The 22,055-nt window shown below is 47.3% G+C and overlaps 1 protein-coding gene across 1 annotated transcript in view; it reads left to right on the top strand.

Annotated features, from left to right (window-relative positions):
• LOC147121257 (chitin synthase chs-2-like) overlaps positions 1-22,055 on the top strand; it is a 73,093-nt gene that overhangs the window by 24,176 nt on the left and 26,862 nt on the right. Inside the window, exons 7-12 of the mRNA XM_085977740.1 lie at positions 95-275; positions 5,186-5,287; positions 6,203-6,344; positions 12,068-12,268; positions 12,909-13,193; positions 19,332-19,511. Of these exons, the coding sequence (XP_085833866.1) occupies positions 95-275; positions 5,186-5,287; positions 6,203-6,344; positions 12,068-12,268; positions 12,909-13,193; positions 19,332-19,511 (1,091 nt within the window). The remainder of the gene's footprint in view (positions 1-94; positions 276-5,185; positions 5,288-6,202; positions 6,345-12,067; positions 12,269-12,908; positions 13,194-19,331; positions 19,512-22,055) is intronic.

Consider the following 22,055-nt stretch of genomic DNA (forward strand, 5'->3'; position numbering starts at 1 on the left):
TCTGTCACTCTGCTGAGGAATAAACTAGCATGGATTCTAATTTCAAGAAGGGACCTGCAGTTAACCTTTTGGAATTAAACATTTTATTATACAGAATATTTTCACGTGATAAACAGACTTCCAATGATGAACAGGAAGATGATGACATTGTAAAGCAAACCATAATGGAGACACCTTATGGTGGAAGAATCAGCTACACCCTTCCATATGGAAACACTCTCTACGTTCATTTGAAAGACAAACAGAAAATCCGGCACAAGAAGAGATGGTCCCAAGTAAGTTTAAATAGCGAACATAGCATGAAATTAAAGTAGGCCATGCCAATAGAAATGGGAAGCAGAAATCATTCCTACTCAATATAAAATCTGAAGACTGATACAGCAGATGTTAAACATATGATTGGTGCTTTAAAGCAGAATTTCGAGTGCTGCTTATAGACTGCACCAGGTTCCCCTCATGCGCTGTACTCCCCTCCTATTTACATTATTGAACCTAATATGTTTTTTTACTTTAGAAAGGGAAGAGGTTTACTTTGTGCAGGAAATGTATCCTGAAGCAGTTTGATAATTTATAGATCTTATGAAATCCATTTTTTTATTCGTTCATGGGATGTAGGTGTCGCTGGCAAGGTCAGCATTTATTGCCCATCCCAGAATGCCCTTGAGAAGGTGGTGGTGAGCCACCTTCTTGAACCGCTGCAGTCCATGTGGTGATGGTACTCCCACAGTGCTGTTAGGGAGGGTACTCCAGGACTTTGACCCAGCGACAATGAAGGAATGGTGATATATTTCCAAGTCAGGATGGTGTGTGACTTGGAGGGGAACTTGGAAGTGGTGGTGTTCCCATGCGCCTGCTGCCCTCGTCTTTCTAGGTGGTAGAGGTCGTGGGTTTGGGAGGTGCTGCCGAAGAAGCCTTGGCGAGTTGCTGCAGTGCATCTTGTAGATGGTGCACACTGCAGCCATGTTACGCCAGTGGTGGAATGAGTATTGTTTAAGGTGGTGGATGGGGTGCCAATCAAGTGGGCTACTTTGCCTTGGATGGTGTCGAGCTTCTTGAGTGTTGTTGGAGCTGCACTCATCCAGGCAAGTGGAGAGTATTCCATCACACTCCTTACTTGTGCCTTGTAGATGGTGCAAAAGCTTTGGGGAGTCAGGAGGTGAGACACTCGCCACCGAATACCCAGCATCTGACCTGCTCTTGTTGCCACAGTATTTATGGGGCTGGTCCAGTTAAGTTTCTGGTCAATGGTGACCCCCCCAGGATATTGATTGTGAAGGATTCGGCGGTGCTAATGCTGTTGAATGTCAAGGGGCGGTGGTTAGACACTCGCTTGTTGGAGGTAGTCATTGCCTGGCACTTGTATGGCGCGAATGTTACTTGCCACTTATCAGCCCAAACCTGCATGTCGTCCAGGTCTTGCTTCATGCGGGCATGGACTGCTTCATTATCTGAGGAGTTGCGAATGGCACTGAACACTTTGCAGTCATCAGCGAACATCCCCACTTCTGACCTTATGATGGAGGGAAGGTCATTGATGAAGCAGCTGAAGATGGTTGGGCCTAAGACACTGCCCTGAGGAACTCCTGCAGCGATGTCTCTGGGGCTGTGATGGTTGTCCTCCAACCACCACAACCATCTTCTTTTGTGTTAGGTATGACTCTAGCCAGTGGAGAGTTTTCCCCCTGCTTCCCATTGACTTCAGTTTTACTAGGGCTCCTTCATGCCACACTCGGTCAAATGCTGCCTTGATTTTTTAATATAACTGAGAGGTGTGTTAAAGAAAGTTCTTCACTGAAATATGACTGACACAGAAATAAACATAACACAAAATCTAAAATATATTTCCCCCCCTGTAACCTAACCTAACCTAATAGCATAATGGGCAGTGTCTGTAATTTTTATTGTTTATAATTATATTGACAAACCACTTGCTCTTTAACACAGTCTTAGTACAATAATACAATACCATGACAGTTTTGTAGTGAGCTACATGATAGTTTTGAATTTCAGGGTGTGACTGTCACTTTATAAGTTTAAAAAAAAGCTTATTAAGCTTTTCATTTATGAGTGTGCTGCTACTACTAAGAAAATAGCCTCTGGTCCTAAACATTCATATTGCTGACAGTGTTTCCAGTGCAGTCCTGTTTAAGTATGTAGCTGTTCAGCTATTATATTTACTGGATACCATGGTTCACTGAAAGTGTGCAAGACTTGGACAGGTTTGGATACTGTGTAAATCAAACACATAGGGCTGGATTTTTCCAACCTTGGCAGGTTCATGGCGGGCAACGTCTGTGGCGTGTGGGGACCTCGCACCTGTCTCAATCCCGGCCCCCCGACAAGATTTTACATTGATTGGGCTTCTGAAGCCCACCCTGCGAGGTTCCCGGCCAATATATAGGAAACGGGTCTGATGACATCATTTGATGACGTGTCATCAGCTGGTTTCCTTAAAGGGTCCATGTCCAAAATGATTTTGACAGTTCTGCTGTCAGTGTTTTACAGCATTGAGGTGCTGCAAACACTGACAAGCACTGCATAAAGGTGCACGGCTGCACCCAGGCTCTCCCATGACTCCCTCCATATGCTTATGGAGAGAGTCACAGCATGCAGGGACGTTCTCTTCCCTTCCAATAGTCGGTAGTGACCTCCCCAGAACACCAACACAGCCTGGTTGCACATTGCACAGGAGGACACAAGCAGGGATGTCATTAGGAGGACCAGGCTGCAGTGGTGCAAGCCTTTCAATGACCTCAGTAGATCACAAAATGTTACTGCAAAGCCACACTCAAGCTCATCCTGCTGTGCCACTCATCGCATCCCCATCACTCTGCCTTCCCTACCCTACTCCTGCACATCCTTACTCACACCAACTTACCTTGCACCTCCATCCATCCCTCTCTATCTACATTATCACTTCTCCATAGCACTGGCCACCACTCATACTCGCCCTCATCCTAGTCCAATCATATGAACTAACAACACACAAGGGTAGGCACTTGGGTGTTTTAGCCAATGTTCATGTACACTTTCTGGTATTATGTTGTCAAGCATTGAAATCCTTATTGTCAGCGCTTTGCCTTCTTGGACAGATTTGTGTGCACCTTTGAAAGTGTCTTAGTGAGTTCCAGTGAATGGTGAGACATAACGTCCCCACCCCCGCCCCCCACCAATGGTGCTGAGTGTGAAAGGAATGGCTTGGACATTGTAGGGATGCTTTATGGTGCTGGTGTCGGGTGGTGCCAACCTGGTGCCTCATGTGGCAGCCAGGGTGTTCAGTGTTAAGTGAAGCAAGTCTGGACATGGTGAGGCCATCGCTGGCATCTCGGGCAGCAAATGCACGGGTGATGATGCCCTGTGTCCTGTGCAGCATCAGTTGATTGCGGAGAAGGTTGGTGTGGATGTTGGTGCTGCTGGTGTGCCCGGTGATGCTGGTGTTGGGGCTGATCGTGTTCGGATTCTGAGGACCAAGGTGAGATTTTTTCAAGGGCACCGATGCTGATGGAATAGATGGCAGGTGAGGTTGAGATGACAGAAGTAATCTGTCACTGTTGAGATAGGTTGTTCCAAGGAGGTGACAGTGGATAGAGAGATTACTCAAACACTTCAAAAGTGCATAAAGCTCAAAATTGAGTTCCAAATCATTAATGCTCCAGCTTCTAAGATTGGGAAGTGAACAGCTGTGAAATGGTAGGTTTTAGACCACTTTTGCAGCTTTCACCTATTCACAGCAATCCACAGTCATTGAGAACCCGACATACTTACCTGACATGGTAGCCGCTCTCCGGGAACCTCGATGAAAACCTTGTAAACTGGTAAGTACATGGGAAAATGGTTCTTAACTACCTTATAATAAGCTTTTAACTATCTAAATTGGCTGACCTGCTGCTTGGTGTCAGGTCTGTTCAGGGATGACAGACCCGACACTTGGGAAACTGACCAGGAGGCGGGTTTACAGCAGGATACCGATCCGCTGTCAATCTTTGTGATTTTGATAGCGGACCCGCCTCCAAACCCGCGCTCTGAGCGCCGGCAAAATTCAGCCCATAACCTCAAGTGATCCCAACTAGAACATTTAAGGTTCGAATGGTGATACTCAAATTTTGCCAACTTGAAAAGCATTAGGTTTGGGTTGGCATGTTAACTTTATTCATGCTATATATTCTTAATGTCCATCTGTTCGTGGGCACTGCCAGTTTCAATACCATAATGAAGCATGGTAAATGCCTAATAAAAACAGAAAATGCTGGAAATACTCAGCCTTCTAGCTGGCTACAAAGTTATATTAATAAAGGTTGACTTTATATAAAATCATAGAATCATACAGCACAGAAGGAGGCCATTTAGCCCATCACGCTGTCTGAAAGAGCTACCAATTAGTCCTACTCACCTGCTCTTTCCCCATAGCCCTGCAAATTTTTCCTTTTCAGTATCCAATTCTCTTTTGAAAGTTACTATTGAATCTGCTTCCACCAACTGCTCAGGCAGTGCATTCCAGATCCTAACAACTTGCTGTGTAAAAAAAAGTTCTCACCATGACTCTTCTGGTTCTTTTGCCAATTATCCTTTTATTATTCTGGTCATTTTGTTGGACAGTGTCCAATTAACAGTGCTTTAGCTGGGGAGGGGACTCTGATTGCCAGGAGGTTTACTGGGCATGCTCTTTGTTGATTTGGGAGGTTCAAGGGGTTTAGGGAAGCTGAATGCGAAAGAGATGGTCTGTGCTTGATCCAATATAGTCAAGTGATGAGTTGCAACAATATTTTTTAGTGGTATACAAATGGCTCCCTATTGGCACTTGAGATCAAAGTTGGCTTTGACTGTCAACGTTCATATTAACAGTAAGGCTCTTTTGAAATCTTCTCGGGTCTGGGGCACAAAAAGTACCGGAGATCTAAATTTGAAGCCTAACCAGATATTTCTGATTCCTGGACATTGTTAGTAACTTGGCCGAAAACTGGAAAAACTTGCTTCCAACAGAGGAGCTTGAGAAACAGTTGAGATCTGAGCCCATGATCAACTGGATAGGAGGCATGTGATTCATCTTTTGAGCACCCTGACTAATTTATTTAACATTTCATGATTGCATAGCAAGACTACAGCAGTAATAGGGGAATATTCTACTATTTGGCCTGCTGTGTGTATGCCAGCATTCTTTATTTATATATTGTTTCTCTTTTTTCAGATCATGTACATGTATTATCTGCTGGGATGGAAGTTAAGTAGAAAGTACATTACCTTATCAGGCAAATTTGAAGATGAAACATCTACTGCAAATGCCTTAAAGGTAAGGAATATATTTTGATTTCTAGTGCCTAAAAATGACGATGTGCAAGAGCAGTGTACAGACACTTAGCGTGTTCATGTAACAGCATGCTGGCATTTTAACTGAGGTATTAACCTGTTTGCATTAAACAGTTAGGGATGAATTTTAACCCCGAAAATGGGTAGGATGGGGTCAGGTGAGATGTTAACCTTTTTATAATTTCATACCCAACCCCAACCCACCTCCAGCCCATCCATTTCCGGGTTTAACGGAGGTGGGACAAGGGGTGGGCTGCCAACCCACTCCCAGGAGGCGAGTTGGCAATTTAAATATTTTAATGAGGCTAACAATCTCCGATTTGGCCAGCCAGATTTCCCAGGCCTCTGGAAACCCGACAGCTCAAAGGAGGCGAGGACAGCTTCGGGGAGAAGGTAAGTGCCTTTACAGCACTGCTTGTGGGCCAGGAGGAGGAGGAGTGCTTCCTCCTGGTCCCCCCCAAGCTTGCCTTCTTCCCTTGGATTGGACCCCACAGACCCAACCCCCATACAAAGAACCTCCGGGGTCGGGGATCGGACCCCCCACCACCCCATTCTTCCTGTAACAGGTTCCTTATCTGCGGCTGCGGCCTGCTCTGGAGTGCTCCCCGCCCAATTGGAAGCCAAGCCTGTCAATCAGGATGATGTCCGGACGGGGACCCTGTCAAAGAGAAAAGGTCATCCAGGTTTCCTGTCCGAAACTCTGCCTCCGCCTCAATCGCTTACCAAACCCACCCCTGTCAATAACGGGGCCTTAATGTCTCAGGTAAAATAGCAAACAGGAATGTCATACAAACACGCTAAACACTTGCATACTTTTATTATGCACAGTAATTTTCAGACCTATCTATTTAAGAACATTATACATCTCACAATTTTTTGTTTTTATTTTGTTTAAAAGACTGAAAAGGAAAACACTTACATTCTGGCTTTGGATGGGGATACTGACTTCCAACCCTCCGCTGTGATCTTATTAGTTGACAGGCTGAGAAGATATCCACATGTCGGGGCTGCATGTGGTAGAATACATCCGACTGGAACTGGTATGAAGTTACATTTCGCTTTCTACACTACCTACTTATTTATATGTAGATATTTACTTCTGGCAGTGCACATAACACAGAAAAACAACACAAGACAGGATCATAGGTTGCTACATATTATTAATATCAAGTCTGTTCATGAGACAAAGAAAATGGTGCTGGCACTGACATTTGTATTTTAAATAAAAGATTTAAATTTTGTGTAGTGAATTAAAACAAACAATCCACCAGTTATCTCCATCTATACAAGAAAGGACAACAAATGAGCAAAAAAGTTACCTAGAAGATTCTGAAATTCTAAATTTCATCACAAGTTATTACATTTAATAAGTCCTGCTAAATATAATTTAAAATTAAGTTATATTAGGAGAATGGCTAGAATTTGTTTACTATCACGGTATTTAAACCCTGGCATTTTTTTTTACTTATACATAATTAATTGAACAACAAATACTGAGAAGTGTAGAGGAACAGAGGGAGATACTGAGAAGTGTAGAGGAACAGAGGGACCTTAGTGTACATACCAACAGATCCCTGACTGGATACTTTCCTTTATTAGCAGATAGCAGAGACATGGGCCTAGAAATTCACTGGCGCCCCGTCAGTCTCGCCAGGGCGCCGGAAGTACCACCCCGGAAGGAGTCGCGAGCGCCCGCTGGATCAGTTTCAGCGCCCCAAACGGAAGCGCGGCGCTACTCGAGGCGCCCCGCATCCCTCTTGGGGCGCTGCAACTGAAAATCGCAGCGCAACGTGCCACAGTGCCACACGCTGCGGCACGGCGTGCTGCGGTACTGCAGGCCTTCCGCCCCTTCTTAAAGGGGAGGGGCCTACTGCAGCGCAATCGGCGATCGCGAGTGCCGGCAAAAGAGCCCGGCACCGAGGAGAAGTGCCGGGCTCTTGGGACACAGCCGGCACAATGTGGGGGGGGGGGGGGGCGGGGGGGCTCAGGAGGCCGGGGACGGCGGCATGAAGAGGTGCTGGCAGGCGGCCAGCAAAAAAAATGGCCGCCGCGCACCTCAGCGCCTCTACCACCGCAGGTAGGCCCCCCTGAACCGGTTGCAAATTGTGACCGGCGTTAAAGCAGGGGGCGCTACCAAATTTGGCGATCAGGGCAGTAGCGGGGCACTGCGCACTCCGATGACATCATCGGTGTTGGCGCAGCTCTAACGGCTAGCGCTGCCATTAGCGCCCCGCTAAATTTAGCGGGAGGCGTGGCCAGTGGCGCAAAACCCACTGAGTGCCCTCTTTGGGCGCTAACAGGTGGCGCAGCCCACTGAATTTCTAGGCCATAGAATATAAGAGCAGGGAGGTTATGCTTGAACTGTATAAAACACTAGTTATGCCACAGTTTGAGCACTGCGTGCAGTTCTGGTCACCACATTACAGGCAGGATGTGATTGCACTAGAGAGGGTGCAGAGGAAATTTACAAGGATGTTGCCAGGACTGGAGAATTTTAGCTATGAGGAAAGATTGGATAGACTGGGGCTGTTTTCTTTGGAGCAGAGGAGGCTGAGGGGAGATTTAATTGAGGTATATAAAATTATGAGGGGTCTAGATAGAGTGGATAGGAAGGACCTATTTCCCTTAGCATAGAGGTCAATAACCAGGGGAACTAGATTTAAAGTAATGGATAGAAGGATTAAAGGGGATTTGAGGAGACGTGTTTTCACCCAGAGGGTGGTGAGGGTCTGAAACTCACTGTCTGAAAGGGTGGTAGAGGCAGAAACCCTCATTGCATTTAAGAAGTACTTGGATATGCACTTGAAGCGCCATAACCTACAAGGCTACGGACCAAGAGTTTGAAAGTGGGATTAGGATGGAGAGCTCTTTTTCGGCCGGCACAGCCACAATTGGTGTCCTTCTGTGCTGTAAATTTCTACGATTCTGTGATTCTATGAAATTCAGCTGCAGGGCACTTTGAGGGGAATTTTAACCCTCCAGAATGGGCAGGAGAGGAGTTGGGTGGGGTAAATTCTTATAAATGGGAAACCCGCCCCAACCCATCGCGAGCACGTCTACTTCTCAACTAACCGGAGCGGGTTGGGGGGCGCGGGTGAGTAACCTGCTCTTGAGAGGCGAGTCAGTAATTTTATGTTAATGAGGCTGCATGCCTCAGATTTTAGCAGCCATTTAGATTTAACGGGAGGCGAGAACTGCCGGTTGCAGCAGGTAAGTGTTTTTCCAGCACTGCTTGTGGGCCAGGAGGAGCAGGAGTGATCTTCCGCGTGGTGATCACCTTTCCCCTCTCGCAATCACCTTTCCCCCCTCACGATCACTTCCCCCCTCGCGATCACTTCCCCCCCTCGCGATCACTTCCCCCCTCGCGATCTCTTCCCCAACCTTGCGATCTCTTCCCCCTCGCGATCTCTTCCCCAACCTTGCGATCTATTCCCCCTCACGATCTCTTCCCCCCTCGCAATCACCTTTCCCCCTCGCGATCTCTTCCCCCCTCGCGATCTCTTCCCCCTCACGATCTCTTCCCCAACCTTGCGATCTCTTCCCCCTCACGATCTCTTCCCCCCTCGCAATCACCTTTCCCCCTCGCGATCTCTTCCCCCCTCACGACCTCTTCCCCCTCGCGATCTCTTCCCCAACCTTGCGATCTCTTCCCCCCTCATGATCTCTTCCCCCCTCGCAATCTCTTCCCCCCTGCAATCTCTTCCCCCCTTCGTAATCTCTTCCCCCCGCCACCTCTTCCCCAACCTCGCGATCTCTTCCCCCCTCGCGATCTCTTCCCCCCTGCAATCTCTTCCCCCCTTCGTAATCTCTTCCCCCCGCCACCTCTTCCCCAACCTCGCGATCTCTTCCCCCTTGCGATCTCTTCCCCCCTCGCGATCTCTCCCCCCCACGCGATCTCCTCCCCCCCTCGTGATCTCTTCCCTGCCCCCCTCACGATCTCTTCGCTGGCTGCCAGGTGGGAAATGGAGCATAAAAATTCAAATGAAGTCCTGCCATTAAAGGTGACAGGACCTCTGCGATCCCTGTATTTCTGGGTTTCTCGGTCACTAAACGTCGTCCCTGCTCCCTCCCCGTAAATATCGGGGCCTATGTGTTACCCATGAAGTTGGCTCAAGACAATTACCCCTCTTTAGGTTCCAATTCACAAAGAAATTGCTAACTCTAGTGCCTAAAGGAATATGTGTAAACAACATTGCTTGAGCAATTTCTGTAAAAAAATTCTAGTTTACTTTGGTATGAATATTAAAGTGACAACTTGTTTTGTGCCTAGAGGCAGTAACATGTAGGGAACTTTCTTGTTTGTGCTGCTTCACTTAATAGTAAAACCAGCTACAATTGCTACATGCTTCTCGGCAATAAATGCTCACCTTGCCAGCGATGCCCACATTCTGTGATTGAATGATGAAAACAGCAGGCAGTCTACTTCCTGTTATTGCTTTTGAAACCATTCTTGGATTTGGACAACTGGTTACTTAATAGACTGAGAATAGACACATTTTGAAGCCTGCAAAGTTAACAACATGTTGCATAGATGTGGTCACAAACCTGCAGATTTCTTTCCCGATTTTCTCCCAACATTTTTAGGATGATTTTAAAATCCAGTTAACAGTGGTTAAAGTTTGCAAATGGAAAACGTTAGCGCCCCTCTGCCAGAAATTCAGTAGTAGCGCCCCAAGTAGGAGGTAGGGTGCTACTGGAAAGCGCTCCATCTCCTTCTTGGGGTGCTACTACGGAAGTTTGCAGCACTACGTGCAACAGCGCCACGCACGGTGGCACATAGCGCCGCGTCATTGCAGGCCTCCTCCCATGATTAAAGGGAGGGGCACCAGGGCCCTGCTCGACCACCGGGGAGCGGGATGCTGTGAAAACAGCCCGGCACTCCAGAGGAGTGCCTGGCTGAGTGATCGCAGCTGGCACCCCGCATAAAAAATGGAAAGGGGGCAGGTACTGGCAGTTGGCCAGAATAAAAGCGGCCACCTGAGAGCTGCCCTTTAAGTAGTGCCGCTGCCGCTGCAAAAACGCCCCCTGATCCTGTCGGACATATCATCTGGCGATAGGTCAGGGGCCGCAAGGGAAATTTGTGGCCAGGGTGCTGCGCATGGCAATGACGTCATCGCCGGCGGCGCAATGCCGTGGGGTGCTGCCGGCTACTGCCGCCGCTAACCTCCCACTGAATTTCACAGGTGGCGTTAGCACCACCGTGCCGGGTGCTAGGGGATTTGCGCCCCGGGGGCGCTAACGAGAAGTGCAAATCGCCCCAATTTTCCCCCATTATCTGGTCGCTATCTCATTTCTGTTTGTGGGAGCTTGCTGTGCGCAAACTGGCTGCTACGCTTCCTACATTACAACAGTGATAACTTCTAAAGTACTTCATTGGCTGTAAAGTGCTTTGGGATGTCCTGAGGTTGTGAAATTTGGTATATAAATGCGAGTCGTTTTCTTTTTCCTTTAACTTTATGATGATAATTGGGCATGCAGTTGATCCAAAATAAAGGAGGTGGATTTTGTTCATTGTGAGTGTTTAAAATATAGTGGCCTGGATTTTGTGGTCAGCGGCAAAGGAACGACCCTCACCATTCATTACACTTACAGCTGCCCATAGACGTTTCGTGGGCTTTTGAGTGGCGACTTATGGTATTTAGAGAAGTATTTTGCTTTTGTAGTACGATATTTAGAGATCCGTTTCAGTGCAGCACCCTCTACAGGGGATCTATGGCATGTGTGAGCAGGACAAGCAGCAGCGTGGCTCTTCAACCAATCAGATTGAAGAATCCTCATTGAGCCATGCAGAACTAAATCAGGAAGTGTAAGATAGAATATTTCATTCAATATATAATCATGTACAGCAAGCAAAATAAAGATCGGGAAAGAAAGATGGGATTAAGAGAGAGAGAGATAAAAGAGACAAAGAAAACGTTTAAAAAAAAAAATCTCCAACAATAATTAAATTCTGAAGGAATGAGACTCCACATTTGTAAAACTAAATTTTCAGTGCCAGCGAGGTTGCTTGGTAATAATTAAGACTTACCACGCTGTTAAAATTCACTTACACCTGAATGTACCAGCCCTACCTTTTTCTGGCATGTTTAGTGGATAACTAGTGGGTAAGTACAGCAACCTCACGTGGATTTCAATGCCGAGCCTATTGGTGAGGTACCGGCGTTTCGAAGCTTGTGGAGGAGCAGGGAAAATCGGACAGCAACTTCCTGATTTCCCCGTTTAACTTCGCATGTGTGGACGCCAGAAGTTGGTGTTCGATTTACTCCATAATAACGGTGATCACCGATAGCCTCACCGTTATTCCTATCGCAAAATCTGGGCCATTATGTTTATGGTGGTTAATAGGTACCATAATTGGTTTTTCCCCCAGTAATTTGTCTCCCATTTGTTACCACAAACAAAAATGAGTCCCTTGATGGAAATATGCCCTTATTTGCTTGTTTGTTAATACTAGATCTGAGGGATGGTGATGTTGTCTGTGGAACGCAGTTGGCCAAAGTTGAATAGTGCTAGTACAGGGATAGATGAATATTTAATGACACGTGATTACCTTTGGGGATCAGAGAGTGATGATGCAGAGTTTCTCCTCAGGCAGGGTACAGTCCATGGTAAGACTGACTGTATCGCCTATGGAACAAGCATGCTTGATCAACCAAATGTTCTTTTCTTGTTCCATATTTTCTTATGGTAAGTCATCAAATTTTGAAATTCAACAAATATATGAAAACAGTAAAGTGTAAATTTCCCCCTCTTCCTCTCAAAGGTCCGATGGTCTGGTACCAGAAGTTTGAATACGCCGTTGGTCACTGGCTACAGAAGACAGCTGAGCACGTGTTAGGGTGCGTACTGTGCAGTCCAGGATGCTTCAGTTTGTTCAGGGCAGCAGCGCTAATGGATGATAATGTTGTGAAAAAATACACCACCAAAGCAACTGAAGGACTACATTTTGTCCAATATGATCAAGGTAAAACTAATGCCATGGGATGTTTTACTATGTTAGAGGTGCTATATGAATGCAAGTTGTTGTTGTTTTTTTCCCTCTGGTAACCTGTTGACTTTTGCTTCTACAGTGGGCTAGAATTTCCGCAGAAGTTCTCCTGATCTCCTGCCATAACCCTGGCAGGCGATCAGCGAAAACAGCATAAACGGCTGTTTAGATTGTTTGGGAAAGGGTCTGCTAATTTTCGTCACAGGTTCAGTGGGTGATTGGGCAAACCCTTGCAGTAATTCTACCCCACCATTTTATAAAAGCAGTGTCTCAGTGTGACGGGGAAACTTTTAATTGGAAAGAATAATCAGTAAACTTCCTTCAATAAGAAAAGCTAATGTAAACTGAGAGGCAACTACATCAAGTTTCCATAGCCACCATTTAGTGCTACATAGTAATCATAGGCCACAGTCAGGAACAATCAGTCAAAAAGGACCAACTATAACCACATGTAAGTGTGTACAAATACCATGAGTCACCCTGGATGCATATATACTGAAGGCAGGGGTATTCTTTGTACCAAGAGAATCTCACATTTTTGACTGATTTGATTGGTCTTAGTACAATGGGCTAGTAAGGACCTTTAACAGTAATGTGCACTGATCAATTCCAACAGGAGAAGACCGTTGGCTGTGTACATTATTACTACAGCAGGGCTGGCGTGTAGAATACAATGCAGCTTCAGATGCCTACACAAACGCACCACAGGATTTCAAGGAATTCTACAATCAACGACGCCGCTGGGTGCCATCAACTTTGGCAAATACAATTGACCTTCTAAACAGTGGAGCACAAACTTCCAGGAAAAACCCTTCCATTTCAAAACTCTACATTTTGTACCAGATTATTGGAACAGCAGCATCGATTCTGGGTCCTGCCACTGTGATTTTGATGGTAGCAGGTGACTGTGCTTTTCCGTACCATATTTTCTTGTATATAACTTGGGATGATATACTGCAACTATAGATACTATTTCATTTCTACAGCTTTATCATAAAATAGTATCAGTGCCACAAATGCAGCAGTGATTGTATTTAGCTGTGCACAAATGAAGGGACACAGGCTTTTTTGCCCCTATTAGTGAGAGTGCAGGCTTCTGCCTCAATATGTAGGGTGTGCTGGCACACAGCCATCCATTCATGTGCCACGTCAGGATCTGCTAACATAATTATAAAGAATCTTAGATGCTAGCCTCACAGTGGGATGCACACCTCAAACTGTCCAGCATTCAGAATCAAACAAAAGGTCACAGTTTTCATTTAAAAAATAGTGTATTTGGCAAATCTTGTTTCATTTGCTTACATAAGAACATAAGAACATAAGAAATAGGAGCAGGAGTAGGCCAATCGGCCCCTCGAGCATGCTCCACCATTCAATAAGATCATGGCTGATCTGATCCTAACCTCAAATCTTCTGTCACTCTCCATCCCACCCGAACCCATGTGATCTCCTGGGAGAGGCGAAAAACCAGGTAAAAAACCCAATGGCCAATTTGGGAGAAAAAAAATCTGGGAAATTCCTCTCCGACCCATCTAGGCGATCGAAACTCGTCCAGGAGATCACTGTCCCTATATTTTCTACAGTACTTACCTTCTGTAAAAGGTGATCTCCACCCCAGCCAGGAACAGGAATAGAACCATCTCCTGAAATCGAACACATAATTAGAACACAAGAAGTAGGAACAGAACCAGGCTACACGGCCCCTGGGCCCGCTCCGTTACCCACAGGGCCATGACCGTTCCAAACATAGATTCATGTCCAATTTCCTGCCCGCTCCCCGTAACCCCTAATTCCCTTTACTTCTAAGAAACTGTCTATTTCTGTTTTAAATTTATTTAATGATGTAGCTTCCACAGCTTTCTGGGGCAGCAAATTTCACAGACCTACCACCCTCTGAGTGAAGAAGTTTCTCCTCATCTCAGTTTTGAAAGAGCAGCCCCTTATTCTAAGATTATGCCCCCTAGTTCTAGTTTCACCCATCATTGGGAACATCCTCACCACATCCACCCGATCAAGCCCCTTCACAATCTTGTATGTTTCAATAAGATCGCCTCTCATCCTTCTGAACTCCAATGAGTAGAGTCCCAAACTACTCAACCTCTCCTCATATGTCCATCCCCTCATCCCCGGGATTAACCGAGTGAACCTTCTTTGTACTGACTCGAGAGCAAGTATGTCTTTTCTTAAGTATGGACACCAAAACTGTATGCAGTATTCCAGGTGCTGTCTCACCAATACCTTGTACAACTGCAGCAATACCTCCCTGCTTTTATATTCTATCCCCCTAGCAATAAAAGCCAACATTCCATTGGCCTTCTTGATCACTTGCTGCACCTGCATACTAACTTTTTGAGTTTTGTGCACCAGGACCCCCAGGTCCCTTTGTATTACAGTACTTTCTAGTTTCTTGCCATTAAGATAATAACTTGCTCTATGATTTTTCCTACCAAAATGCATAACCTCACACTTTCCAGTATTGTATTCCATCTGCCAAATCTCTGCCCACTTACTTAGCCGGTCTATGTCCCTTTGCAGGTTTTTTATGTCCTCCTCACTCACTACTTTCCTTCCCATCTTTGTACCATCTGCAAACTTTGATATGTTATACTCGGTCCCCTCCTCCAAATCGTTAATATAGACTGTAAAGTGTTGGGGACCCAGCACTGACCCCTGCGGAACACCACTAGTTACTGATTGCCAGCCTGAGAACGAACCATTTATCCCAACTCTCTGCTTTCTGTTAGATAGCCAATCCTCCACCCATGCCAGAATATTACCCCCAATCCCATGATTTTTTATCTTGAGTAATAATCTTTTGTGTGGCACCTTGTCAAATGCCTTTTGGAAGTCTAAATACACTACATCCACTGGTTCCCCTTTATCCACCCTGTATGTTACTTCCTCAAAGGACTCAAGCAAATTTGTCAAACATGACTTCCCCTTCATAAAACCATGCTGACTTTGTCCTATTAAATTATGTTTATCCAAATGTCCCGTTACTGCCTCCTTAATAATGGACTCTAAAATTTTACCAACCACAGATGTTAGACTAACAGGTCTATTGTTTCCAGCCTTCTGCCTACTACCCTTTTTAAATAAGGGTGTTACATTAGCAGTTTTCCAATCTGCCGGGATCTTTGCTGAGTCCAGGGAGTTTGGGAAAATTATTACCAATGCATCCACAATCCCTACCGCCACTTCCCTCAAGACCCTAGGATGTAAGCCATCAGGTTCAGGGGATTTATCCGCCTTGAGTCCCATTATTTTACCAAGTACCACTTCCTTAGTGATTTTAATCGTATTTAGCTCCTTCCCCCCAGAGCCCCCTGCTTGTCCAGTGTTGGGATATTCTTTGTGTCTTCTACTGTAAAGACTGATACAAAATAATTATTCAGTGTTTTTGCCATCTCCATATTTCCCACCATTAATTTCCCGGTCTCATCCTCTAAGGGACCAACATTTACTTTAGCCACCCTTTTTCTTTTTATATAACTATAGAAACTTTTGTTATCTGTTTTTATATTTTTTGCTAATTTACTTTCATAATCTATCTTCCCTTTCTTAATCAATCTTTTAGTTATTTTTTTGCTGTTTTTTAAAGACTTCCCAATCTTCTATCCTCCCACTAGATTTGGCTACCTTATATGCCCTTGTTTTTAGTCGGATACTATCCTTAATTACTTTACTTAGCCACGGATGGCTATCTTTTCTTTTACACCCTTTTTTCCTCAGTGGAATATATATTTTTTTGGAAGTTGTAAAATAACTCCTTAAATGTACACCACTGATCATGTACCATCTTACCCTTTAATCTATTTTCCCAGTCCACTCTAATCAATTCCGCTCTCATACCTTCATAGTCTCCTTTATTCAAGCTCAGCACGCTTGTTTGAGATCCAACCTTCTCACCCTCTAATTGAATATGGAATTCAACCATGTTATGGTCACTCATTCCAAGGGGATCCTTTACTAGGACATTTTTAATTAATCCTGTCTCATTACACAGGACCAAATCTAAGGTTGCTTGCCCCCTGGTCGGTTCAGTTACATACTGCTCAAGAAACCCATCCCTAATACACTCAATGAACTCATCCTCAAGGCTGCCCTGCCCAATTTGATTTGTCCAGTTAATATGATAGTTAAAATCCCCCATAATTATAGCTGTTCCCTTATTATAAGCCTCAACTATTTCCTGATTAATACTCCGCCCAACAGAGTTGCAACTGTTCAGAGGCCTATAGACTATGCCCACTAGTGTTTTTTTCCCCTTATTATTCCGTATCTCCACCCAAACTGTTTCACTATCCTGATCCTTTGACCCAATATCATTTCTCTGTATTACAGTGATTCAATCCTTTATTAACATAGCCACCCCACCTCCCCTTCCTTCCTGCCTGTCCTTCCTGATTGTTAAATAACCTGGTATATTTAATTCCCAGTCATGGTCACCATGCAGCCATGTTTCTGTAATGGCCACAAGATCATACCCATATGTAGTTATTTGTGCCGTTAACTCGTCCATTTTGTTACGAATGCTACGTGCATTCAGATAAAGAACTTTCAAATATGTTTTATGACACTTTGTTCCTGCTTTTTCCCCTTTTACTACTTTACCTTTTACTCCATACCTTCTGTCCCTTCCTGACACACTCTGTTTTTTAATTCCCCCACTGCTACCTAAGTCTATGACCTTCTCCGTAGTCATTTTTATTATTTGCACTCTAGAAACCTGCCCCCCACTAATTAGTTTAAAGCCCTCGTTATATGATTCGCCAGGATTCTAGTCCCAGCACTGGCCAAGTGAAGTCCGTCCCAACGGAACAGCTCCCTCTTGTCCCAGTACTGGTGCCAATGTCCCAAGAAGCAAAACCCATTTTTCCCACACCAGTCTTGGAGCCACGCATTTAACTCTCTAATTTTATTTATCCTAGCCAAATTCGCTCGTGGCTCAGGTAATAATCCAGAGATTATTACCCTTGAGGTTCTGTTTTTTAATTTGACCCCTAGCTGTTCATACTCCTTTAACAGAACCTTCTTCCTTGTCCTATCTACGTCGTTTGTACCAACATGGACCAAGACAACTGGATCCTCCCCCTCCCGCTCCAAGTTTCTTTCCAGCCCAGAAGAGATGTCCTTAACCCTGGCACCGGGCAGACAACACAGCCTTCGGGATTCCCGCTCTCGACTGCAGAGAACCCTATCTATCCCCCTAATGATACTATCCCCTACCACTACAACATTTCTTTTTTGGCCACTTGAATGGCCCCCTGTTCCATGGTGCTGTGGCCAGGTTGCTCATCCGCCCTGCAGTCCCCACTCCCGCCCTCACAGGCAGAAAGAATCTCAAAACTGTTTGACAAGAGCAAGGAATGCGGCTCCTTCAACACTACCTCCTGGATCCCTGTACCTGCCTCACTCATAGTCACACTGTCCTGTCCCTGACCACGGACTACATCTGAATTAATTAATTTCATAGGTGTGACTACCTCCTGAAACATAAAGTCCAGGAACTTCTCCCCCTCCCTGATGTGTCGCAGTGTCTGAAGCTCGGTCTCAAGCACCTCAATACGGAGCCGGAGTTCCTCTAGCAGCAAACACTTGTCGCAGATGTAATCACCGTGAGCCTCAATGGGGTCCACCAGCTCCCACATCTCGCAACAGTAACACATCACCTGCTCCATTCTATATAATTAATTAAATTTCTTATTATTAGTTATGAAGACCCTGCCCGGATATAGATGATAATATCGCAGCACTATTCAATAGGACTTACCAACTTAAAGGTATAAAAGAGAAGGAAGAAAACCTACCAACCAGCTGATCACCAACCTTCTCTTTGAATACTGTCTGTGGGGCCTGTTTGGTTGACTCGTCTCGCTGCTCCGCTTCCGTAGTTCTGTCTAAGCCTGGGAGTGGGGAACAAAACAGAGCAAAAACACCCCCTCACCTCCCACTTACCCGAACTCTCCCACTTACCAAACTCTGCTTACACTCAATGCACCGCACTCTGTGCAGCCACACTAGTCCTGCCCCTTTTATACCCAGATTCTACTTCCAGTTTAAACCCCCCAGCAGTTTAATTTACACTTAAAAAATTAAACTCACTTCAAATAATTAACTTTTTAACACACTAAAATTCACAAAATACACTTAAATGACTTTTCTCCCAGTTACCACACTCTCTCTCAACTCAAATGCCACAGCACATGAGGGTAAGTTCAGTAATCCTGTGCTCCGAACAGGAAGTGTTGCTTGATGGGAGTGCAGATTGCCTACAACACTGTAGCACTGATTCTCCAGTCCTCCATTCCCATCAAGCAAGTCTCCCTACTGGGAGCATAGGATTGCCTAGTATACCCTGTAGTGTGGTGACATACATCAGACTGAATCACATAATGGTGTCATTTGCACCTGTCATTTTCATGGCTTTTCATTCTCACCAAATACATTTTCATGCAGTCAATGCCCACCAAGCACTTGTTAAACAATTTCACTCACAGTGACATTGTGTATCCCATCAATACAGTATGGGGTGGCCCTCTGAAAGTAAGAGCTGAAACACATTGCAGCAATGTGAACCAGGTCTACAACAACAGTAACAAGTTTCACTTATACAACAGCCTTAATATAGAAAAATGTCCCAAAAAACTTTGCAGAGAGGAGGGGAAAATGGACACCAATCACCAATAGTGGAAAAGTTAGGGATGGTGATTGAAGACATGGGCCTAGTACTTCGCTGGAAGCTTGCTTTGGTGAAAAGCTTGCTTACGGCAAAGTTACGGTGGCCCAGAGGGAGCAACTTTGAGGAAATTTCTGGCTGTGGTCTAACAAGTAGATCTTCAGGAGGCTGTATTTGGCATCAGTGAATGAAAAGCAGAAAAGTCTCCAAATATGACATCTGAAATACTAATTAATACTAAATCCATAAGGGAAGTAACAGAAAACTTGTAGGATAAATTTATTCATTTTTTTTATCCAATCTTAATAACATAAATGTTCTTTGTAATACAATGTAGATGAATTTTTGTAACTTTTACAGGAGCATTTACCTTTGTGTGTAACTGGAATGGAAATGTTGCTCTGGCTCTTGGAATCATTCCTCCTGCTCTCTACATGTTGATCTGTTACAAAGTCAAATCAGATACCCAGGTCAATATTGCTGCAGTTATGAGCATCTTTTATGCCTTTCTAATGATTGCAACAATAATGTCCATCATTGGTGAGTGTTTCATTGATTATACTTCTAGATTTCTTTAGAAATAAAATTTATAATGTACAACAACTATCTTTATCAATGCAAACATTTTAAATTGATCATTTAAAAAATTTGAAATATTGATTACTTTTTCATGTTGATATTAATTTATGAATTAACTAGCTAAAGTGCCCGGTGGTGCTGAGGCTTTTTCGAGGGCATGTTGTTGTTGGAAGAGAGAGAGAGAGAGCGACTGGGGGGGGGGAGAAGAGAGAGAGAGAGCGCGACTGGGGGGGAAGAGAGAGAGCGACTGGGGGGTAGAGAGAGAGCGGGTGGGGGGCAGAGAGCGGGGGGGGAAGGGAGGGCGGGGGGGCAAGGGGCGGGGGGAAGGGGCGGGGGGAAGGGAGGGGGAAAGGGAGGGGGGAAGGGAGGGGGAAGGGAGGGGGGGAAGGGAGGGGGTGAAGGGAGGGGGTGAAGGGAGGGGGGGAAAGGGGCGGGGGGGAAGGGAGGGGGGGAAGGGGCGGGGGGGAAGGGGGGGCCGGGGGGGGAAGGGGGGGCGGGGGGAAGGCGGGGGAGGAAGGGGGGGCGGGGGGGAAGGGGGGGGGCGGCGGGGCGGGATGGGGGGGGCGGGGGGGGCCCAGGCCGAGAGCCCCGCCCCCCCCCCGGCCGAGCCCGATTGCGGCTCTGAGAGACAGCCGGTGGCCGAGCCCTGCCCCCCCCCCGGCCGAGCCCGATTGCGGCTCTGAGAGACGGCCGGCGGCCGAGCCCCGCCCCCCCCCCGGCCGAGCCCGATTGCAGCTCTGAGAGACGGCCGGCGGCCGAGCCCCGCGCCCCCCCCCCCCCCGGCCGAGGCCGATTGCGGCTCTGAGAGACGGCCGGCGGCCGAGCCCCGCCCCCCACCGAGCGCGGAACAGAGACGCCGCGTCTCACCTGCTCCTGCTGCGCGTGCACCCTGACCCTCGTGGCTGACGCCGTTGCCCTGGGTAACGTGACACGGGGGGGGGGGCGCGTGAGGTGCTTAGCAGAAGCGCAATCACCTAGCTCGGGCCTAGCTGGGCAAGAAAGGCGCAGGCTTTGAGGCCTAAGAAAAAAACGGGGAAAGGTAGGAAAAAGAATGTTCAGGTTAGAGAAAATATTAACAAATGAGTGATTTTTTTAAAAACAATTTAATAAATTCAATTTTATTTTGGTGGAAATGTATATTTGAAAAGAAAGACGCAGAAAGCAGGAAAAAGAATGGAAGCAAGATGGCGGCGACTCACCTCGGTTCAGAACGATAAGGCCCGCCCACACACGCACCGATTGGTCGACCGTCAGGTCACCAAAGTGTAGGATTGGTCAATCATCCCGTCACTCGACCGAAGGAGGGCCCGGCTACACGCGGCAGCAAGCCGCCGTACGATTGGTCGACCTTGAGGTCACTCTGTCGCTAATGAGCGGATAATGAGATGCTAATGAGCGGAATGTTGAAGGTTTTTGGGATACCGCGGGCGTGATTTTAGCCCGGCCGAAACGTAAATACGCTTAAAACCGTCTCGGAAGCGTAAGCTTTCTTTGGAGGTAACGCGCGCGTAGGTACGCCCTGTAACTTTCGAGCGCATAGCCCGACAGACGCACAGGCGATGACAGACAGAATGACAGAATGACAGACAGAATGACAGACAGACAGACAGATGTACCGATTTATATATATAGACTAGCTGGAGTGCCCGGCGGTGCCGAGGCTTTTTCGAGGGCATGTTGTTGTTGGAAGAGAGAGAGAGAGAGCGACTTGGGGGGGGGGGAGAAGAGATAGAGAGAGCGCGACTGGGGGGGAAAGAGAGAGAGCGACTGGGGGGGAAGAGAGAGAGTGACTGGGGGGTAGAGAGAGAGCGACTGGGGGGAAGAGAGAGAGCGACTGGGGGGAAGAGAGAGAGCGGGTGGGGGGAAGGGAGGGCGGGGGCGGAAGGGAGGGTGGGGGGGAAGGGGCGGGGGGGAAGGGAGGGGGGAAGGGAAGGGAGGGGGAGGAAGGGAAGGGAGGGGGAGGAAAGGGGCGGGGGGAAGGGAGGGTGCGGGGGGAAGGGGCGGGGGGGGAGAAGGTGGGGGTGGGGGGGTGGGGGGGAAGGGGGGGAGAGGGGGGGGCGGGGGGGGGAAGGGGGGGGCGGCGGGGGGGGGAAGGGGGGGGCGGGAAGGGGCGGGGGGGGCCCAGGCCGAGAGCCCCGCTCTCCGAGCCCCGCCCCCCCCGGCCGAGCCCGATTGCGGCTCTGAGAGACGGCCGGCGGCTGAGCCCCGCCCCCCCCCCGGCCGAGCCCAATTGCCGCTCTGAGAGACGGCCGGCGGCCGAGCCACGCCCCCCCCCCCCCGGCCGAGGCCGATTGCGGCTCTGAGAGACGGCCGGCAGCCGAGCCACGCCCCCCCCTGGCCGAGGCCGATTGCGGCTCTGAGAGACGGCCGGCGGCCGAGCCCCGCCCCCCCCCGCCGAGCGCGGAACAGAGACGCCGCGTCTCACCTGCTCCTGCTGCGCGCGCACCCTGACCCTCGTGGCTGACGCCGTTGCCCTGGGTAACTTGACACGGCGGGCGGGGGTGA

The sequence above is a fragment of the Somniosus microcephalus genome, chromosome 3 (assembly GCF_052327205.1).
Source record: "Somniosus microcephalus isolate GS21.2 chromosome 3, FLI_Smic_1.0, whole genome shotgun sequence".
Taxonomy (NCBI): Eukaryota; Metazoa; Chordata; class Chondrichthyes; order Squaliformes; family Somniosidae; genus Somniosus; species Somniosus microcephalus.